A 20,269-nucleotide genomic window follows, 5' to 3' on the forward strand; every position below is an offset into this window, starting at 1 on the left:
TATATGATGATAGTACATAGAGATAACATGTGGGGTGATGTATGATGATAGTACATAGAGATAACATGTGGGGTGATATATGATGATAATACATAGAGACAACATGTGGGGTGATATATGATGATAATACATAGACACAACATGTGGGGTGATGTATGATGATAATACATAGAGATAACATGTGGGGTGATATATGATGATAATACATAGAGATAACATGTGGGGTGATATATGATGATAATACATAGAGACAACATGTGGGGTGATATATGATGATAATACATAGAGATAACATGTGGGGTGATATATGATGATAATACATAGAGACAACATGTGGGGTGATATATGATGATAATACATAGAGATAACATGTGGGGTGATATATGATGATAATACATAGAGACAACATGTGGGGTGATATATGATGATAATACATAGAGATAACATGTGGGGTGATATATGATGATAATACATAGAGACAACATGTGGGGTGATATATGATGATAATACATAGAGACAACATGTGGGGTGATATATGATGATAATACATAGAGATAACATGTGGGGTGATATATGATGATAATACATAGAGACAACATGTGGGGTGATATATGATGATAATACATAGAGATAACATGTGGGGTGATATATGATGATAATACATAGAGACAACATGTGGGGTGATATATGATGATAATACATAGAGACAACATGTGGGGTGATATATGATGATAATACATAGAGACAACATGTGGGGTGATATATGATGATAATACATAGAGACAACATGTGGGGTGATATATGATGATAATACATAGAGACAACATGTGGGGTGATATATGATGATAATACATAGAGATAACATGTGGGGTGATATATGATGATAATACATAGAGATAACATGTGGGGTGATATATGATGATAATACATAGAGATAACATGTGGGGTGATGTATGATGATAATACATAGACACAACATGTGGGGTGATATATGATGATAGTACATAGAGACAACATGTGGGGTGATATATGATGATAGTACATAGAGACAACATGTGGGGTGATATATGATGATAATACATAGAGATAACATGTGGGGTGATATATGATGATAATACATAGAGACAACATGTGGGGTGATATATGATGATAGTACATAGAGACAACATGTGGGGTGATGTATGATGATAATACATAGAGATAACATGTGGGGTGATATATGATGATAGTACATAGAGATAACATGTGGGGTGATATATGATGATAATACATAGAGATAACATGTGGGGTGATATATGATGATAATACATAGAGACAACATGTGGGGTGATATATGATGATAGTACATAGAGACAACATGTGGGGTGATATATGATGATAATACATAGAGACAACATGTGGGGTGATGTATGATGATAGTACATAGAGACAACATGTGGGGTGATATATGATGATAATACATAGAGATAACATGTGGGGTGATGTATGATGATAATACATAGAGATAACATGTGGGGTGATGTATGATGATAATACAAAGAGACAACATGTGGGGTGATATATGATGATAATACATAGAGATAACATGTGGGGTGATATATGATGATAATACATAGAGATAACATGTGGGGTGATATATGATGATAATACATAGAGACAACATGTGGGGTGATATATGATGATAATACATAGAGACAACATGTGGGGTGATATATGATGATAATACATAGAGATAACATGTGGGGTGATATATGATGATAATACATAGAGACAACATGTGGGGTGATATATGATGATAGTACATAGAGACAACATGTGGGGTGATATATGATGATAATACATAGAGACAACATGTGGGGTGATATATGATGATAATACATAGAGATAACATGTGGGGTGATATATGATGATAATACATAGAGATAACATGTGGGGTGATGTATGATGATAATACATAGAGATAACATGTGGGGTGATATATGATGATAATACATAGAGATAACATGTGGGGTGATATATGATGATAATACATAGAGATAACATGTGGGGTGATATATGATGATAATACATAGAGACAACATGTGGGGTGATATATGATGATAATACATAGAGATAACATGTGGGGTGATATATGATGATAGTACATAGAGACAACATGTGGGGTGATATATGATGATAATACATAGAGATAACATGTGGGGTGATATATGATGATAATACATAGAGATAACATGTGGGGTGATATATGATGATAGTACATAGAGACAACATGTGGGGTGATATATGATGATAATACATAGAGATAACATGTGGGGTGATATATGATGATAATACATAGACACAACATGTGGGGTGATATATGATGATAATACATAGAGATAACATGTGGGGTGATATATGATGATAATACATAGAGATAACATGTGGGGTGATGTATGATGATAATACATAGAGACAACATGTGGGGTGATATATGATGATAGTACATAGAGATAACATGTGGGGTGATGTATGATGATAATACATAGAGATAACATGTGGGGTGATATATGATGATAATACATAGAGACAACATGTGGGGTGATATATGATGATAGTACATAGAGACAACATGTGGGGTGATATATGATGATAATACATAGAGACAACATGTGGGGTGATATATGATGATAATACATAGAGATAACATGTGGGGTGATATATGATGATAATACATAGAGATAACATGTGGGGTGATATATGATGATAATACATAGAGACAACATGTGGGGTGATGTATGATGATAATACATAGAGACAACATGTGGGGTGATATATGATGATAGTACATAGAGACAACATGTGGGGTGATATATGATGATAATACATAGAGACAACATGTGGGGTGATATATGATGATAATACATAGAGACAACATGTGGGGTGATATATGATGATAGTACATAGAGACAACATGTGGGGTGATATATGATGATAATACATAGAGACAACATGTGGGGTGATATATGATGATAATACATAGAGATAACATGTGGGGTGATATATGATGATAATACATAGACACAACATGTGGGGTGATATATGATGATAATACATAGAGACAACATGTGGGGTGATATATGATGATAATACATAGAGACAACATGTGGGGTGATATATGATGATAATACATAGAGACAACATGTGGGGTGATATATGATGATAGTACATAGACACAACATGTGGGGTGATATATGATGATAGTACATAGAGACAACATGTGGGGTGATGTATGATGATAATACATAGAGATAACATGTGGGGTGATATATGATGATAATACATAGAGATAACATGTGGGGTGATGTATGATGATAATACATAGAGACAACATGTGGGGTGATATATGATGATAATACATAGAGATAACATGTGGGGTGATATATGATGATAATACATAGAGACAACATGTGGGGTGATATATGATGATAGTACATAGAGATAACATGTGGGGTGATATATGATGATAATACATAGAGACAACATGTGGGGTGATATATGATGATAATACATAGAGATAACATGTGGGGTGATGTATGATGATAATACATAGAGATAACATGTGGGGTGATGTATGATGATAATACATAGAGATAACATGTGGGGTGATATATGATGATAGTACATAGAGACAACATGTGGGGTGATATATGATGATAATACATAGAGACAACATGTGGGGTGATATATGATGATAATACATAGAGATAACATGTGGGGTGATATATGATAATAATACATAGAGACAACATGTGGGGTGATATATGATGATAATACATAGAGATAACATGTGGGGTGATGTATGATGATAATACATAGAGATAACATGTGGGGTGATGTATGATGATAATACATAGAGATAACATGTGGGGTGATATATGATGATAGTACATAGAGACAACATGTGGGGTGATATATGATGATAATACATAGAGACAACATGTGGGGTGATATATGATGATAATACATAGAGATAACATGTGGGGTGATATATGATAATAATACATAGAGACAACATGTGGGGTGATATATGATGATAATACATAGAGATAACATGTGGGGTGATATATGATGATAGTACATAGACACAACATGTGGGGTGATATATGATGATAATACATAAAGACAACATGTGGGGTGATATATGATGATAATACATAGAGACAACATGTGGGGTGATGTATGATGATAATACATAGAGACAACATGTGGGGTGATATATGATGATAATACATAGAGACAACATGTGGGGTGATATATGATGATAATACATAGAGATAACATGTGGGGTGATATATGATGATAATACATAGAGACAACATGTGGGGTGATATATGATGATAATACATAGAGACAACATGTGGGGTGATATATGATGATAATACATAGAGACAACATGTGGGGTGATGTATGATGATAATACATAGAGACAACATGTGGGGTGATATATGATAATAATACATAGAGATAACATGTGGGGTGATATATGATAATAATACATAGAGATAACATGTGGGGTGATATATGATGATAGTACATAGACACAACATGTGGGGTGATATATGATGATAATACATAAAGACAACATGTGGGGTGATATATGATGATAATACATAGAGATAACATGTGGGATGAAAATACATGGAAACAACAAATGGAGACGACATGTGAGGGTGACATGTGAGGGTGACATGTGAGGGTGATATGTGAGGGTGACATGTGAGGGTGACATGTGAGGGTGACATGTGAGGGTGATATGTGAGGGTGATATGTGAGGGTGATATGTGAGGGTGATATGTGAGGGTGATATGTGAGGGTGATATGTGAGGGTGATATGTGATGACAACACAGAGACAATACCTGGAGACAATACCTGGAGATGTACTGGTGGAACCATTGACAATGGAACCTATAATTTAAGAATCCTTGGCAGATCCTGACAGTGACACAGAGTTTCTCTACTGTCTGATACATTGAGTATTGGGGCTGGAGAGCACCCACATATGTGTGTATGAACACTCTACCTGCAGAACTCCAGCTTCTTCATGCAGTTAACGTGTGTCAGGGTATTATGCTCTGGTTCTGCTGTTTCTTCCATCACCAACAACTCTCACAAACCGCCGATAACTCACCTGACTACAGAGCCTGGACTCCAAGGAGAAATCACCCTCCAAGCTACCACCTCTGTCACCTGGTCCTCGGAAATTCTGGCGATCTTTCATGGAAACACTACGAGGTCCACGAGCCAGTCTGTTCTCCTGTCTGGAATTAAAGTGACAGGTTTATGGAATTGCAAACCTAAAAATAGTCCCCAAAAAAACTCGACACCAAGTGAACCGTGCCCAACTACCCCATAATACTGACATCTATACCCAACCTGACTACTCTAATAGTGACCTCATCGATATACCCCCTGATTATCAGTAATATCTATACACCCCCTGATTATCAGTAATATCTATACACCTCCTGATTATCAGTAATATCTATACACCCCCTGATTATCAGTAATATCATCTATACACCTCCTGATTATCAGTAATATCTATACACCCCCTGATTATCAGTAATATCATCTATACACCTCCTGATTATCAGTAATATCTATACACCTCCTGATTATCAGTAATATCTATATACCTCCTGATTATCAGTAATATCATCTGCACACCTCCTGATTATCAGTAATATCATCTATACACCTCCTGATTATCAGTAATATCATCTGCACACCTCCTGATTATCAGTAATATCATCTATACACCTCCTGATTATCAGTAATATCTATACACCTCCTGATTATCAGTAATATCTATACACCTCCTGATTATCAGTAATATCATCTATACACCCCCTGATTATCAGTAATATCTATACACCCCCTGATTATCAGTAATATCATCTATACACCCCCTGAATATCAGTAATATCTATACACCCCCTGATTATCAGTAATATCTATACACCTCCTGATTATCAGTAATATCTATACACCCCCTGATTATCAGTAATATCATCTATACACCTCCTGATTATCAGTAATATCTATACACCCCCTGATTATCAGTAATATCATCTATACACCTCCTGATTATCAGTAATATCTATACACCTCCTGATTATCAGTAATATCTATATACCTCCTGATTATCAGTAATATCATCTGCACACCTCCTGATTATCAGTAATATCTATACACCCCCTGATTATCAGTAATATCATCTATACACCTCCTGATTATCAGTAATATCATCCATACACCCCCTGATTATCAGTAATATCATCTATACACCCCCTGATTATCAGTAATATCATCTATACACCCCCTGATTATCCAGTAATACCATCTATACACCTCCTGATTATCAGTAATATCATCTATATACCCCCTGATTATCAGTAATATCATCTATACACCCCCTGATTATCAGTAATATCATCTATACACCTCCTGATTATCAGTAATATCATCTATACACCTCCTGATTATCAGTAATATCATCTGCACACCTCCTGATTATCAGTAATATCATCTATACACCTCCTGATTATCAGTAATATCTATACACCTCCTGATTATCAGTAATATCTATACACCTCCTGATTATCAGTAATATCATCTATACACCCCCTGATTATCAGTAATATCTATACACCCCCTGATTATCAGTAATATCATCTATACACCCCCTGAATATCAGTAATATCTATACACCCCCTGATTATCAGTAATATAATCTATACACCCCCTGATTATCAGTAATATCATCTATACACCCCCTGATTATCAGTAATATCTATACACCCCCTGATTATCAGTAATATCATCTATACACCTCCTGATTATCAGTAATATCATCTATACACCCCCTGATTATCAGTAATATCTATACACCTCCTGATTATCAGTAATATCATCTATACACCTCCTGATTATCAGTAATATCTATACACCTCCTGATTATCAGTAATATCATCTATACACCTCCTGATTATCAGTAATATCTATACACCCCCTGATTATCAGTAATATCATCTATACACCTCCTGATTATCAGTAATATCTATACACCCCCTGATTATCAGTAATATCATCTATACACCCCCTGATTATCAGTAATATCATCTATACACCCCCTGATTATCAGTAATATCTATACACCTCCTGATTATCAGTAATATCATCTATACACCCCCTGATTATCAGTAATATCATCTATACACCCCCTGATTATCAGTAATATCATCTATATACCCCCTGATTATCAGTAATATCATCTATATACCCCCTGCTTATCAGTAATATCATCTATACACCTCCTGATTATCAGTAATATCTATACACCTCCTGATTATCAGTAATATCTATACACCTCCTGATTATCAGTAATATCATCTATATACCTCCTGATTATCAGTAATATCATCTATACACCCCCTGATTATCAGTAATATCTATACACCTACTGATTATCAATAATATCTATACACCTCCTGATCATCAGTAATATCTATACACCCCCTGATTATCAGTAATATCTATACACCCCCTGATTATCAGTAATATCATCTATACACCCCCTGATTATCAGTAATATCATCTATACACCCAATGATTATCAGTAATATCATGTATACACCTCCTGATTATCAGTAATATCTTCTATACACCTCCTGATGATCAGGAGGTTAATAGATTATATTACTGATGATCAGGAGGTGTATAGATTATATTACTGATAATCAGTAATATAATCTATTAACCTCCTGATTATCAGTAATATCTATACACCTCCTGATTATCAGTAATATCTATACACCCCCTGATTATCAGTAATATCATCTATACACCCCCTGATTATCAGTAATATCATCTATACACCTCCTGATTATCAGTAATATCATCTATACACGTCCTGATTATCAGTAATATCTATACACCTCCTGATTATCCAGTAATATCATCTATACACCTCCTGATTATCAGTAATATCTATACACCCCCTGATTATCAGTAATATCATCTGTACACCTCCTGATTATCAGTAATATCATCTATACACCTCCTGATTATCAGTAATATCATCTATACACCTCCTGATTATCCAGTAATATAATCTATACACCCCCTGATTATCAGTAATATCATCTATACACCTCCTGATTATCAGTAATATCATCTATACACCCCCGATTATCAGTAATATCATCTATACACCCCCTGATTATCAGTAATATCTATACACCCCCTGATTATCAGTAATATCTATACACCTCCTGATTATCAGTAATATCATCTATACACCCCTGATTATCAGTAATATCATCTATACACCTCCTGATTATCAGTAATATCTATACACCCCATGATTAGCCAGTAATATCATCTATATACCCCCTGATTATCAGTAATATCATCTATGCACCTCCTGATTATCAGTAATATCATCTATACACCCCCTGATTATCAGTAATATCATCTATATACCCCCTGATTATCAGTAATATCATCTATGCACCTCCTGTTTATCAGTAATATCATCTATCCACCCCCTGATTATCAGTAATATCATCTATACACCCCCTGATTATCAGTAATATCATCTATACACCTCCTAATTATCAGTAATATCTATACACCCCCTGATTATCAGTAATATCATCTATACACCTCCTAATTATCAGTAATATCATCCATACACCTCCTGATTATCAGTAATATGTATACACCCCCTGATTATCAGTAATATCATCTATACACCTCCTGATTATCAGTAATATCATCTATACACCCCCTGATTATCAGTAATATCATCTGTACACCTCCTGATTATCAGTAATATCATCTATACACCTCCTGATTATCAGTAATATCTATACACCCCCTGAGTATCAGTAATATCATCTATACACCTCCTGATTATCAGTAATATCATCTATACACCTCCGATTATCAGTAATATCATCTATACACCCCCTGATTATCAGTAATATCTATACACCCCCTGATTATCAGTAATATCATCTATACACCCCTGATTATCAGTAATATCATCTATACACCCCTGATTATCAGTAATATCATCTATACACCTCCTGATTATCAGTAATATCTATACACCCCATGATTAGCCAGTAATATCATCTATATACCCCCTGATTATCAGTAATATCATCTATGCACCTCCTGATTATCAGTAATATCATCTATACACCCCCTGATTATCAGTAATATCATCTATATACCCCCTGATTATCAGTAATATCATCTATATACCTCCTGATTATCAGTAATATCATCTATCCACCCCCTGATTATCAGTAATATCATCTATACACCCCCTGATTATCAGTAATATCATCTATACACCCCCTGATTATCAGTAATATCATCTATACACCTCCTGATTATCAGTAATATCTATACACCCCCTGATTATCCAGTAATATCATCTATATACCCCCTGATTATCAGTAATATCATCTATACACCCCCTGATTATCAGTAATATCTATACACCTCATGATTATCAGTAATATCATCTATGCACCTCCTGATTATCAGTAATATCATCTATACACCCCCTGATTATCAGTAATATCTATACACCCCCTGATTGTCAGTAATATCATCTATACACCTCCTGATTATCCAGTAATATCATCTGTACACCTCCTGATTATCAGTAATACCATCTATACACCTCCTGATTATCAGTAATATCATCTATACACCTCCTGATTATCAGTAATATCTTCTATACACCTCCTGATTACCAGTAATATCATCTATACACCTCCTGATTATCAGTAATATCTTCTATACACCCCGTGATTATCAGTAATATCATCTATACACCTCCTGATTATCAGTAATATCTATACACCCCCTGATTATCAGTAATATCTATACACCTCCTGATTATCAGTAATATCATCTATACACCTCCTGATTATCAGTAATATCATCTATACACCGCTGATTATCAGTAATATCTATATACCTCCTGATTATCAGTAATATCATCTATACACCTCCTGATTATCAGTAATATCATCTATACACCCCCTGATTATCAGTAATATCATCTATACACCCCCTGATTATCAGTAATATCATCTATACACCCCCAGATTATCAGTAATATCTATACACCCCCTGATTATCAGTAATATCATCTATACACCTCCTGATTATCAGTAATATCATCCATACACCCCCTGATTATCAGTAATATCATCTATACACCTCCTGATTATCAGTAATATCATCTATACACCTCCTGATTATCAGTAATATCATCTATACACCCCCTGATTATCAGTAATATCTATACACCCCCTGATTATCAGTAATATCATCTATACACCTCCTGATTATCAGTAATATCATCTATACACCCCCTGATTATCAGTAATATCATCTATACACCCCCTGATTATCAGTAATATCATCTATACACCTCTTGATTATCAGTAATATCTATACACCCCCTGATTGTCAGTAATATCATCTGTACACCCCCTGATTATCAGTAATATCATCTGTACACCTCCTGATTATCAGTAATATCATCTATACACCTCCTGATTATCAGTAATATCATCTATACACCTCCTGATTATCAGTAATATCATCTATACACCTCCTGATTATCAGTAATATCTATACACCTCCTGATTATCAGTAATATCTATACACCCCCTGATTATCAGTAATATCTATACACCTCCTGATTATCAGTAATATCATCTATACACCTCCTGATTATCAGTAATATCATCTATACACCCCCTGATTATCAGTAATATCATCTATACACCTCCTGATTATCCAGTAATATCATCTATACACCCCCTGATTATCCAGTAATATCATCTATACACCTCCTGATTATCAGTAATATCTATACACCTCATGATTATCAGTAATATCATCTATACACCCCCTGATTATAAGTAATATCTATACACCCCCTGATTATCAGTAATATCATCTATACACCTCCTGATTATCAGTAATATCTATAACACCCCCTGATTATCAGTAATATCATCTATACACCCCCTGATTATCAGTAATATCATCTATACACCTCCTGATTATCAGTAATATCTATACACCCCCTGATTATCAGTAATATCATCTATACACCCCCTGATTATCAGTAATATCTATACACCTCCTGATTATCAGTAATATCTATATACCCCCTGATTATCAGTAATATCATCTATACACCTCCTGATTATCAGTAATATCATCTATACACCCCCTGATTATCAGTAATATCATCTATACACCCCCTGATTATCCAGTAATATCATCTATACACCTCCTGATTATCAGTAATATCTTCTATACACCTCCTGATTACCAGTAATATCATCTATACACCTCCTGATTATCAGTAATATCTTCTATACACCCCCTGATTATCAGTAATATCATCTATACACCTCCTGATTATCAGTAATATCTATACACCTCCTGATTATCAGTAATATCATCTATACACCTCCTGATTATCAGTAATATCATCTATACACCCCCTGATTATCAGTAATATCTATACACCCCCTGATTATCAGTAATATCATCTATACACCTCCTGATTATCAGTAATATCTATACACCTCCTGATTATCAAGTAATATCATCTATACACCCCCTGATTATCAGTAATATCATCTATACACCCCCTGATTATCAGTAATATCATCTATACACCTCCTGATTATCAGTAATATCATCTATACACCCCCTGATTATCAGTAATATCTATACACCCCCTGATTATCAGTAATATCATCTATACACCTCCTGATTATCAGTAATATCATCTATACACCCCCTGATTATCAGTAATATCATCTTTACACCCCCTGATTATCAGTAATATCTATACACCTCCTGATTATCAGTAATATTTATACACCTCCTGATTATCAGTAATATCACCTATACACCCCCTGATTATCAGTAATATCTATACACCCCCTGATTATCAGTAATATCTATACACCTCCTGATTATCAGTAATATCAGCTATACACCTCCTGATTATCAGTCATTTCATCTATACACCCCCTGATTATCCAGTAATATCATCTATACACCTCCTGAATATCAGTAATATCATCTATACACCTCCTGATTATCAGTAATATCTATACACCTCCTGATTATCAGTAATAACATCTATACACCTCCTGATTATCAGTAATATCATCTATACACCTCCTGATTATCAGTAATATCATCTATACACCTCCTGATTATCAGTAACATCATCTATAAACCTCCTGATTATCAGTAATATCTATACACCTCCTGATTATCAGTAATATCTATACACCCCCTGATTATCAGTAATATCTATACACCTACTGATTATCAAGTAATATCATCTATACACATCCTGATTATCAGTAATATCATCTATACACCTCCTGATTATCAGTAATATCATCTATACACCCCCTGATTATCAGTAATATCATCTATATACCTCCTGATTATCAGTAATATCTATACACCCCCTGATTATCAGTAATATCTATACACCTCCTGATTATCAGTAATATCATCTATACACCCCCAGATTATCAGTAATATCTATACACCCCCTGATTATCAGTAATATCATCTATATACCTCCTGGTTATCAAGTAATATCATCTATACACCTCCTGATTATCAGTAATATCATCTATACACCCCCTGATTATCCAGTAATATCATCTATACACCACCTGATTATCAGTAATATCATCTATACACCCCCTGAATATCAGTAATATCTATACACCTCCTGATTATCAGTAATATCATCTATACACCCCCAGATTATCAGTAATATCTATACACCCCCTGATTATCAGTAATATCATCTATATACCTCCTGATTATCAGTAATATCATCTATACACCTCCTGATTATCAGTAATATCATCTATACACCTCCTGATTATCAGTAATATCATCCATACACCCCCTGATTATCAGTAATATCATCTATACACCTCCTGATTATCAGTAATATCTATACACCCCCTGATTGTCAGTAATATCATCTGTACACCCCCTGATTATCAGTAATATCATCTGTACACCTCCTGATTATCAGTAATATCTATACACCTCCTGATTATCAGTAATATCATCTATACACCTCCTGATTATCAGTAATATCATCTATACACCGCTGATTATCAGTAATATCTATACACTCCCTGATTATCAGTAATATCATCTATACACCTCCTGATTATCAGTAATATCATCTATACACCCCCTGATTATCCAGTAATATCATCTATACACCACCTGATTATCAGTAATATCATCTATACACCCCCTGAATATCAGTAATATCTATACACCTCCTGATTATCAGTAATATCATCTATACACCCCCAGATTATCAGTAATATCTATACACCCCCTGATTATCAGTAATATCATCTATATACCTCCTGATTATCAGTAATATCATCTATACACCTCCTGATTATCAGTAATATCATCTATACACCTCCTGATTATCAGTAATATCATCCATACACCCCCTGATTATCAGTAATATCATCTATACACCTCCTGATTATCAGTAATATCTATACACCCCCTGATTGTCAGTAATATCATCTGTACACCCCCTGATTATCAGTAATATCATCTGTACACCTCCTGATTATCAGTAATATCTATACACCTCCTGATTATCAGTAATATCATCTATACACCTCCTGATTATCAGTAATATCATCTATACACCGCTGATTATCAGTAATATCTATACACTCCCTGATTATCAGTAATATCATCTATACACCTCCTGATTATCAGTAATATCATCTATACACCTCCTGATTATCAGTAATATCTATACACCCCCTGATTATCAGTAATATCTATACACCTCCTGATTATCAGTAATATCATCTATACACCTCCTGATTATCAGTAATATCATCTATACACCGCTGATTATCAGTAATATCTATACACTCCCTGATTATCAGTAATATCATCTATACACCTCCTGATTATCAGTAATATCTATACACCTCATGATTATCAGTAATATCATCTATACACCTCTTGATTATCAGTAATATCTATACACCTCATGATTATCAGTAATATCATCTATACACCTCCTAATTATCAGTAATATCGTCTATACACCTCCTGATTATCAGTAATATCTATACACCTCATGATTATCAGTAATATCATCTATATACCTCCTAATTATCAGTAATATCGTCTATACACCCCCTCATTATATCGTAATATAATCTATACACCTCCTGATTATCAGTAATATCATCTATACACCTCCTGATTATCAGTAATATCATCTATACACCTCCTGATTATCAGTAATATCTATACACCTCATGATTATCAGTAATATCATCTATATACCTCCTATTTATCAGTAATATCGTCTATACACCTCCTGATTATCAGTAATATCATCTATACACCTCCTGATTATCAGTAATATCATCTATACACCCCCTGATTATCAGTAATATCATCTATACACCCCCTGATTATCAGTAATATCATCTGTACACCTCCTGATTATCAGTAATATCATCTATACACCTCCTGATTATCAGTAATATCTATACACCTCCTGATTATCAGTAATATCTATACACCCCCTGATTATCAGTAATATCATCTATACACCTACTGATTATCAGTAATATCATCTATACACCTCCTGATTATCAGTAATATCATCTATACACCTCCTGATTATCAGTAATATCATCTATACACCTCCTGATTATCAGTAATATCTATACACCTCCTGATTATCAGTAATATCTATACACCCCCTGATTATCAGTAATATCTATACACCTCCTGATTATCAGTAATATCATCTATACACCTCCTGATTATCAGTAATATCATCTATACACCGCTGATTATCAGTAATATCTATACACCCCCTGATTATCAGTAATATCATCTATACACCTCCTGATTATCAGTAATATCATCTATACACCTCCTGATTATCAGTAATATCTATACACCTCATGATTATCAGTAATATCATCTATACACCTCTTGATTATCAGTAATATCTATACACCTCATGATTATCAGTAATATCATCTATACACCTCCTAATTATCAGTAATATCGTCTATACACCTCCTGATTATCAGTAATATCTATACACCTCATGATTATCAGTAATATCATCTATATACCTCCTAATTATCAGTAATATCGTCTATACACCTCCTGATTATCCAGTAATATCATCTATACACCTCCTGATTATCAGTAATATCTATACACCTCCTGATTATCAGTAATATCATCTATACACCCCCTGATTATCAGTAATATCATCTATACACCCCCTGATTATCAGTAATATCATCTATATACCCCTGATTATCAGTAATATCATCTATACACCTCCTGATTATCAGTAATATCATCTATATACCCCTGATTATCAGTAATATCATCTATACACCCCCTGATTATCAGTAATATCATCTATATACCCCTGATTATCCAGTAATATCATCTATACACCTCCTGATTATCAGTAATATCATCTATACACCTCCTGATTATCAGTAATATCTATACACCTCATGATTATCAGTAATATCATCTATATACCTCCTAATTATCAGTAATATCGTCTATACACCCCCTCATTATATCGTAATATAATCTATACACCTCCTGATTATCAGTAATATCATCTCTACACCCCCTGATTATCAGTATTATCTATACACCCCCTGATTATCAGTAATATCATCTATGCACCCCCTGATTATCAGTAATATCATCTATACACCTCCTGATTATCAGTAATATCATCTATACATCCCCTGATTATCAGTAATATCATCTATACACCTCCTGATTATCAGTAATATCATCCATACACCTCCTGATTATCAGTAATATCATCTATACACCCCCTGATTATCAGTAATATCATCTATACACCTCCTGATTATCAGTAATATCATCTATACACCTCCTGATTATCAGTAATATCTATACACCTCATGATTATCAGTAATATCATCTATACACCTCTTGATTATCAGTAATATCTATACACCTCATGATTATCAGTAATATCATCTATACACCTCCTAATTATCAGTAATATCGTCTATACACCTCCTGATTATCAGTAATATCTATACACCTCATGATTATCAGTAATATCATCTATATACCTCCTAATTATCAGTAATATCTATACACCCCCTGATTATCAGTAATATCATCTATACACCCCCTGATTATCAGTAATATCATCTATACACCCCCTGATTATCAGTAATATCATCTATATACCCCTGATTATCAGTAATATCATCTATACACCTCCTGATTATCAGTAATATCATCTATATACCCCTGATTATCAGTAATATCATCTATATACCCCTGATTATCCAGTAATATCATCTATACACCTCCTGATTATCAGTAATATCATCTATACACCTCCTGATTATCAGTAATATCTATACACCTCATGATTATCAGTAATATCATCTATATACCTCCTAAATATCAGTAATATCGTCTATACACCCCCTCATTATATCGTAATATAATCTATACACCTCCTGATTATCAGTAATATCATCTATACACCCCCTGATTATCAGTAATATCTATACACCCCCTGATTATCAGTAATATCATCTATGCACCCCCTGATTATCAGTAATATCATCTATACACCTCCTGATTATCAGTAATATCATCTATACACCCCCTGATTATCAGTAATATCATCTATACACCTCCTGATTATCAGTAATATCATCCATACACCTCCTGATTATCAGTAATATCATCTATACACCCCCTGATTATCAGTAATATCATCTATACACCTCCTGATTATCAGTAATATCATCTATACACCCCCTGATTATCAGTAATATCTATACACCTCATGATTATCAGTAATATCATCTATACACCTCTTGATTATCAGTAATATCTATACACCTCATGATTATCAGTAATATCATCTATACACCTCCTAATTATCAGTAATATCGTCTATACACCTCCTGATTATCAGTAATATCTATACACCTCATGATTATCAGTAATATCATCTATATACCTCCTAATTATCAGTAATATCGTCTATACACCTCCTGATTATCAGTAATATCATCTATACACCCCCTGATTATCAGTAATATCATCTATACACCCCCTGATTATCAGTAATATCATCTATATACCCCTGATTATCAGTAATATCATCTATACACCTCCTGATTATCAGTAATATCATCTATATACCCCTGATTATCAGTAATATCATCTATACACCCCCTGATTATCAGTAATATCATCTATATACCCCCTGATTATCCAGTAATATCATCTATACACCCCCTGATTATCAGTAATATCATCTATACACCCCCTGATTATCAGTAATATCATCTATACACCCCCTGATTATCAGTAATATCATCTATATACCCCTGATTATCAGTAATATCATCTATACACCTCCTGATTATCAGTAATATCATCTATACACCTCCTGATTATCAGTAATATCTATACACCTCATGATTATCAGTAATATCATCTATATACCTCCTAATTATCAGTAATATCGTCTATACACCCCCTCATTATATCGTAATATAATCTATACACCTCCTGATTATCAGTAATATCATCTATACACCCCCTGATTATCAGTAATATCATCTATACACCCCCTGATTATCAGTAATATCATCTATACACCCCCTGATAATCCAGTAATATCATCTATACACCGCTGATTATCAGTAATATCTATACACCTCCTGATTATCAGTAATATCATCTATACACACCCTGATTATCCAGTAATATCATCCATACACCTCCTGATTATCAATAATATCTATACACCTCCTGATTATCAGTAATATCATCTATACACCCCCTGATTATCCAGTAATATCATCCATACACCTCCTGATTATCAATAATATCTATACACCTCCTGATTATCAGTAATATCATCCATACACCGCTGATTATCAGTAATATCTATACACCTCCTGATTATCAGTAATATCATCTATACACACCCTGATTATCCAGTAATATCATCTGTACACCTCCTGATTATCAGTAATACCATCTATACACCTTCTGATTATCAGTAATATCATCTATACACCCCCTGATTATCAGTAATATAATCTATACACCTCCTGATTATCCAGTAATATCATCTATGCACCTCCTGATTATCAGTAATATCATCTATACACCTCTTGATTATCAGTAATATGTATACACCTCCTGATTATCAGTAATATCATCTATACACCTCTTGATTATCAGTAATATGTATACACCCCCTGATTATCCAGTAATATCATCTATACACCTCTTGATTATCAGTAATATGTATACACCCCCTGATTATCCAGTAATATCATCTATACACCTCTTGATTATCAGTAATATGTATACACCTCCTGATTATCAGTAATATCATCTATACACCTCCTGATTATCAGTAATAACATCTATACACCTTCTGATTATCAGTAATATCATCTATACACCTCCTGATTATCAGTAATATCTATACACCTCCTGATTATCAGTAATAACATCTATACACCTCCTGATTATCAGTAATATCATCTATGCACCCCCTGATTATCAGTAATATCATCTATGCACCCCCTGATTATCAGTAATATCATCTATACACCTCCTGATTATCAGTAATATCATCTATACACCCCCTGATTATCAGTAATATCATCTATACACCTCCTGATTATCAGTAATATCATCTATACACCCCCTGATTATCCAGTAATATCATCCATACACCTCCTGATTATCAATAATATCTATACACCTCCTGATTATCAGTAATATCATCCATACACCGCTGATTATCAGTAATATCTATACACCTCCTGATTATCAGTAATATCATCTATACACCCCCTGATTATCAGTAATATCATCTATACACCTCCTGATTATCAGTAATATCTATACACCCCCTGATTATCAGTAATATCATCTATACACCTCCTGATTATCAGTAATATCATCTATACACCCCCTGATTATCAGTAATATCTATACACCTCCTGATTATCAGTAATATCATCTATATACCACCTGATTATCAGTAATATCATCTATACACCCCCTGATTATCAGTAATATCTATACACCTCCTGATTATCAGTAATATCATCTATACACCTCCTGATTATCAGTAATATCATCTATATACCACCTGATTATCAGTAATATCATCTATACACCTCCTGATTATCAGTAATATCATCTATACACACCCTGATTATCCAGTAATATCATCTGTACACCTCCTGATTATCAGTAATATCTATACACCTTCTGATTATCAGTAATATCATCTATACACCCCCTGATTATCAGTAATATAATCTATACACCTCCTGATTATCCAGTAATATCATCTATACACCCCCTGATTATCCAGTAATATCATCTATACACCCCCTGATTATCAGTAATATCTATACACCTCTTGATTATCAGTAATATGTATACACCTCCTGATTATCAGTAATATCATCTATACACCTCCTGATTATCAGTAATATCTATACACCTCCTGATTATCAGTAATATCTATACACCTTCTGATTATCAGTAATATCATCTATACACCTCCTGATTATCAGTAATAACATCTATACACCTCCTGATTATCAGTAATATCATCTATACACCTCCTGATTATCAGTAATATCATCTATACACCTCCTGATTATCAGTAATAACATCTATACACCTCCTGATTATCAGTAATATCATCTATACACCTCCTGATTATCAGTAATATCATCTATACACCTCCTGATTATCAGTAATATCATCTATACACCTCCTGATTATCAGTAATATCATCTATACACCCCCTGATTATCAGTAATATCATCTATACACCTCCTGATTATCAGTAATATCATCTATACACCTCTTGATTATCAGTAATATGTATACACCTCCTGATTATCAGTAATATCATCTATACACCTCTTGATTATCAGTAATATGTATACACCCCCTGATTATCCAGTAATATCATCTATACACCTCTTGATTATCAGTAATATGTATACACCTCCTGATTATCAGTAATATCATCTATAC

At 33.9% G+C, this 20,269-nt stretch overlaps 1 protein-coding gene across 3 annotated transcripts in view; it reads right to left on the reverse strand.

Moving 5' to 3' along the window:
• LOC142760355 (phosphofurin acidic cluster sorting protein 1-like) overlaps nt 1–20,269 on the reverse strand; it is a 278,801-nt gene that overhangs the window by 75,344 nt on the left and 183,188 nt on the right. For all 3 annotated transcript variants that reach the window (XM_075863541.1, XM_075863540.1, XM_075863542.1), the window contains one exon: nt 5,172–5,301. In XM_075863541.1, coding sequence (XP_075719656.1) covers nt 5,172–5,301 — 130 coding nt within the window. The remainder of the gene's footprint in view (nt 1–5,171; nt 5,302–20,269) is intronic.

This window comes from Rhinoderma darwinii, chromosome 4 (genome assembly GCF_050947455.1).
Source record: "Rhinoderma darwinii isolate aRhiDar2 chromosome 4, aRhiDar2.hap1, whole genome shotgun sequence".
Lineage (NCBI taxonomy): Eukaryota > Metazoa > Chordata > Amphibia > Anura > Rhinodermatidae > Rhinoderma > Rhinoderma darwinii.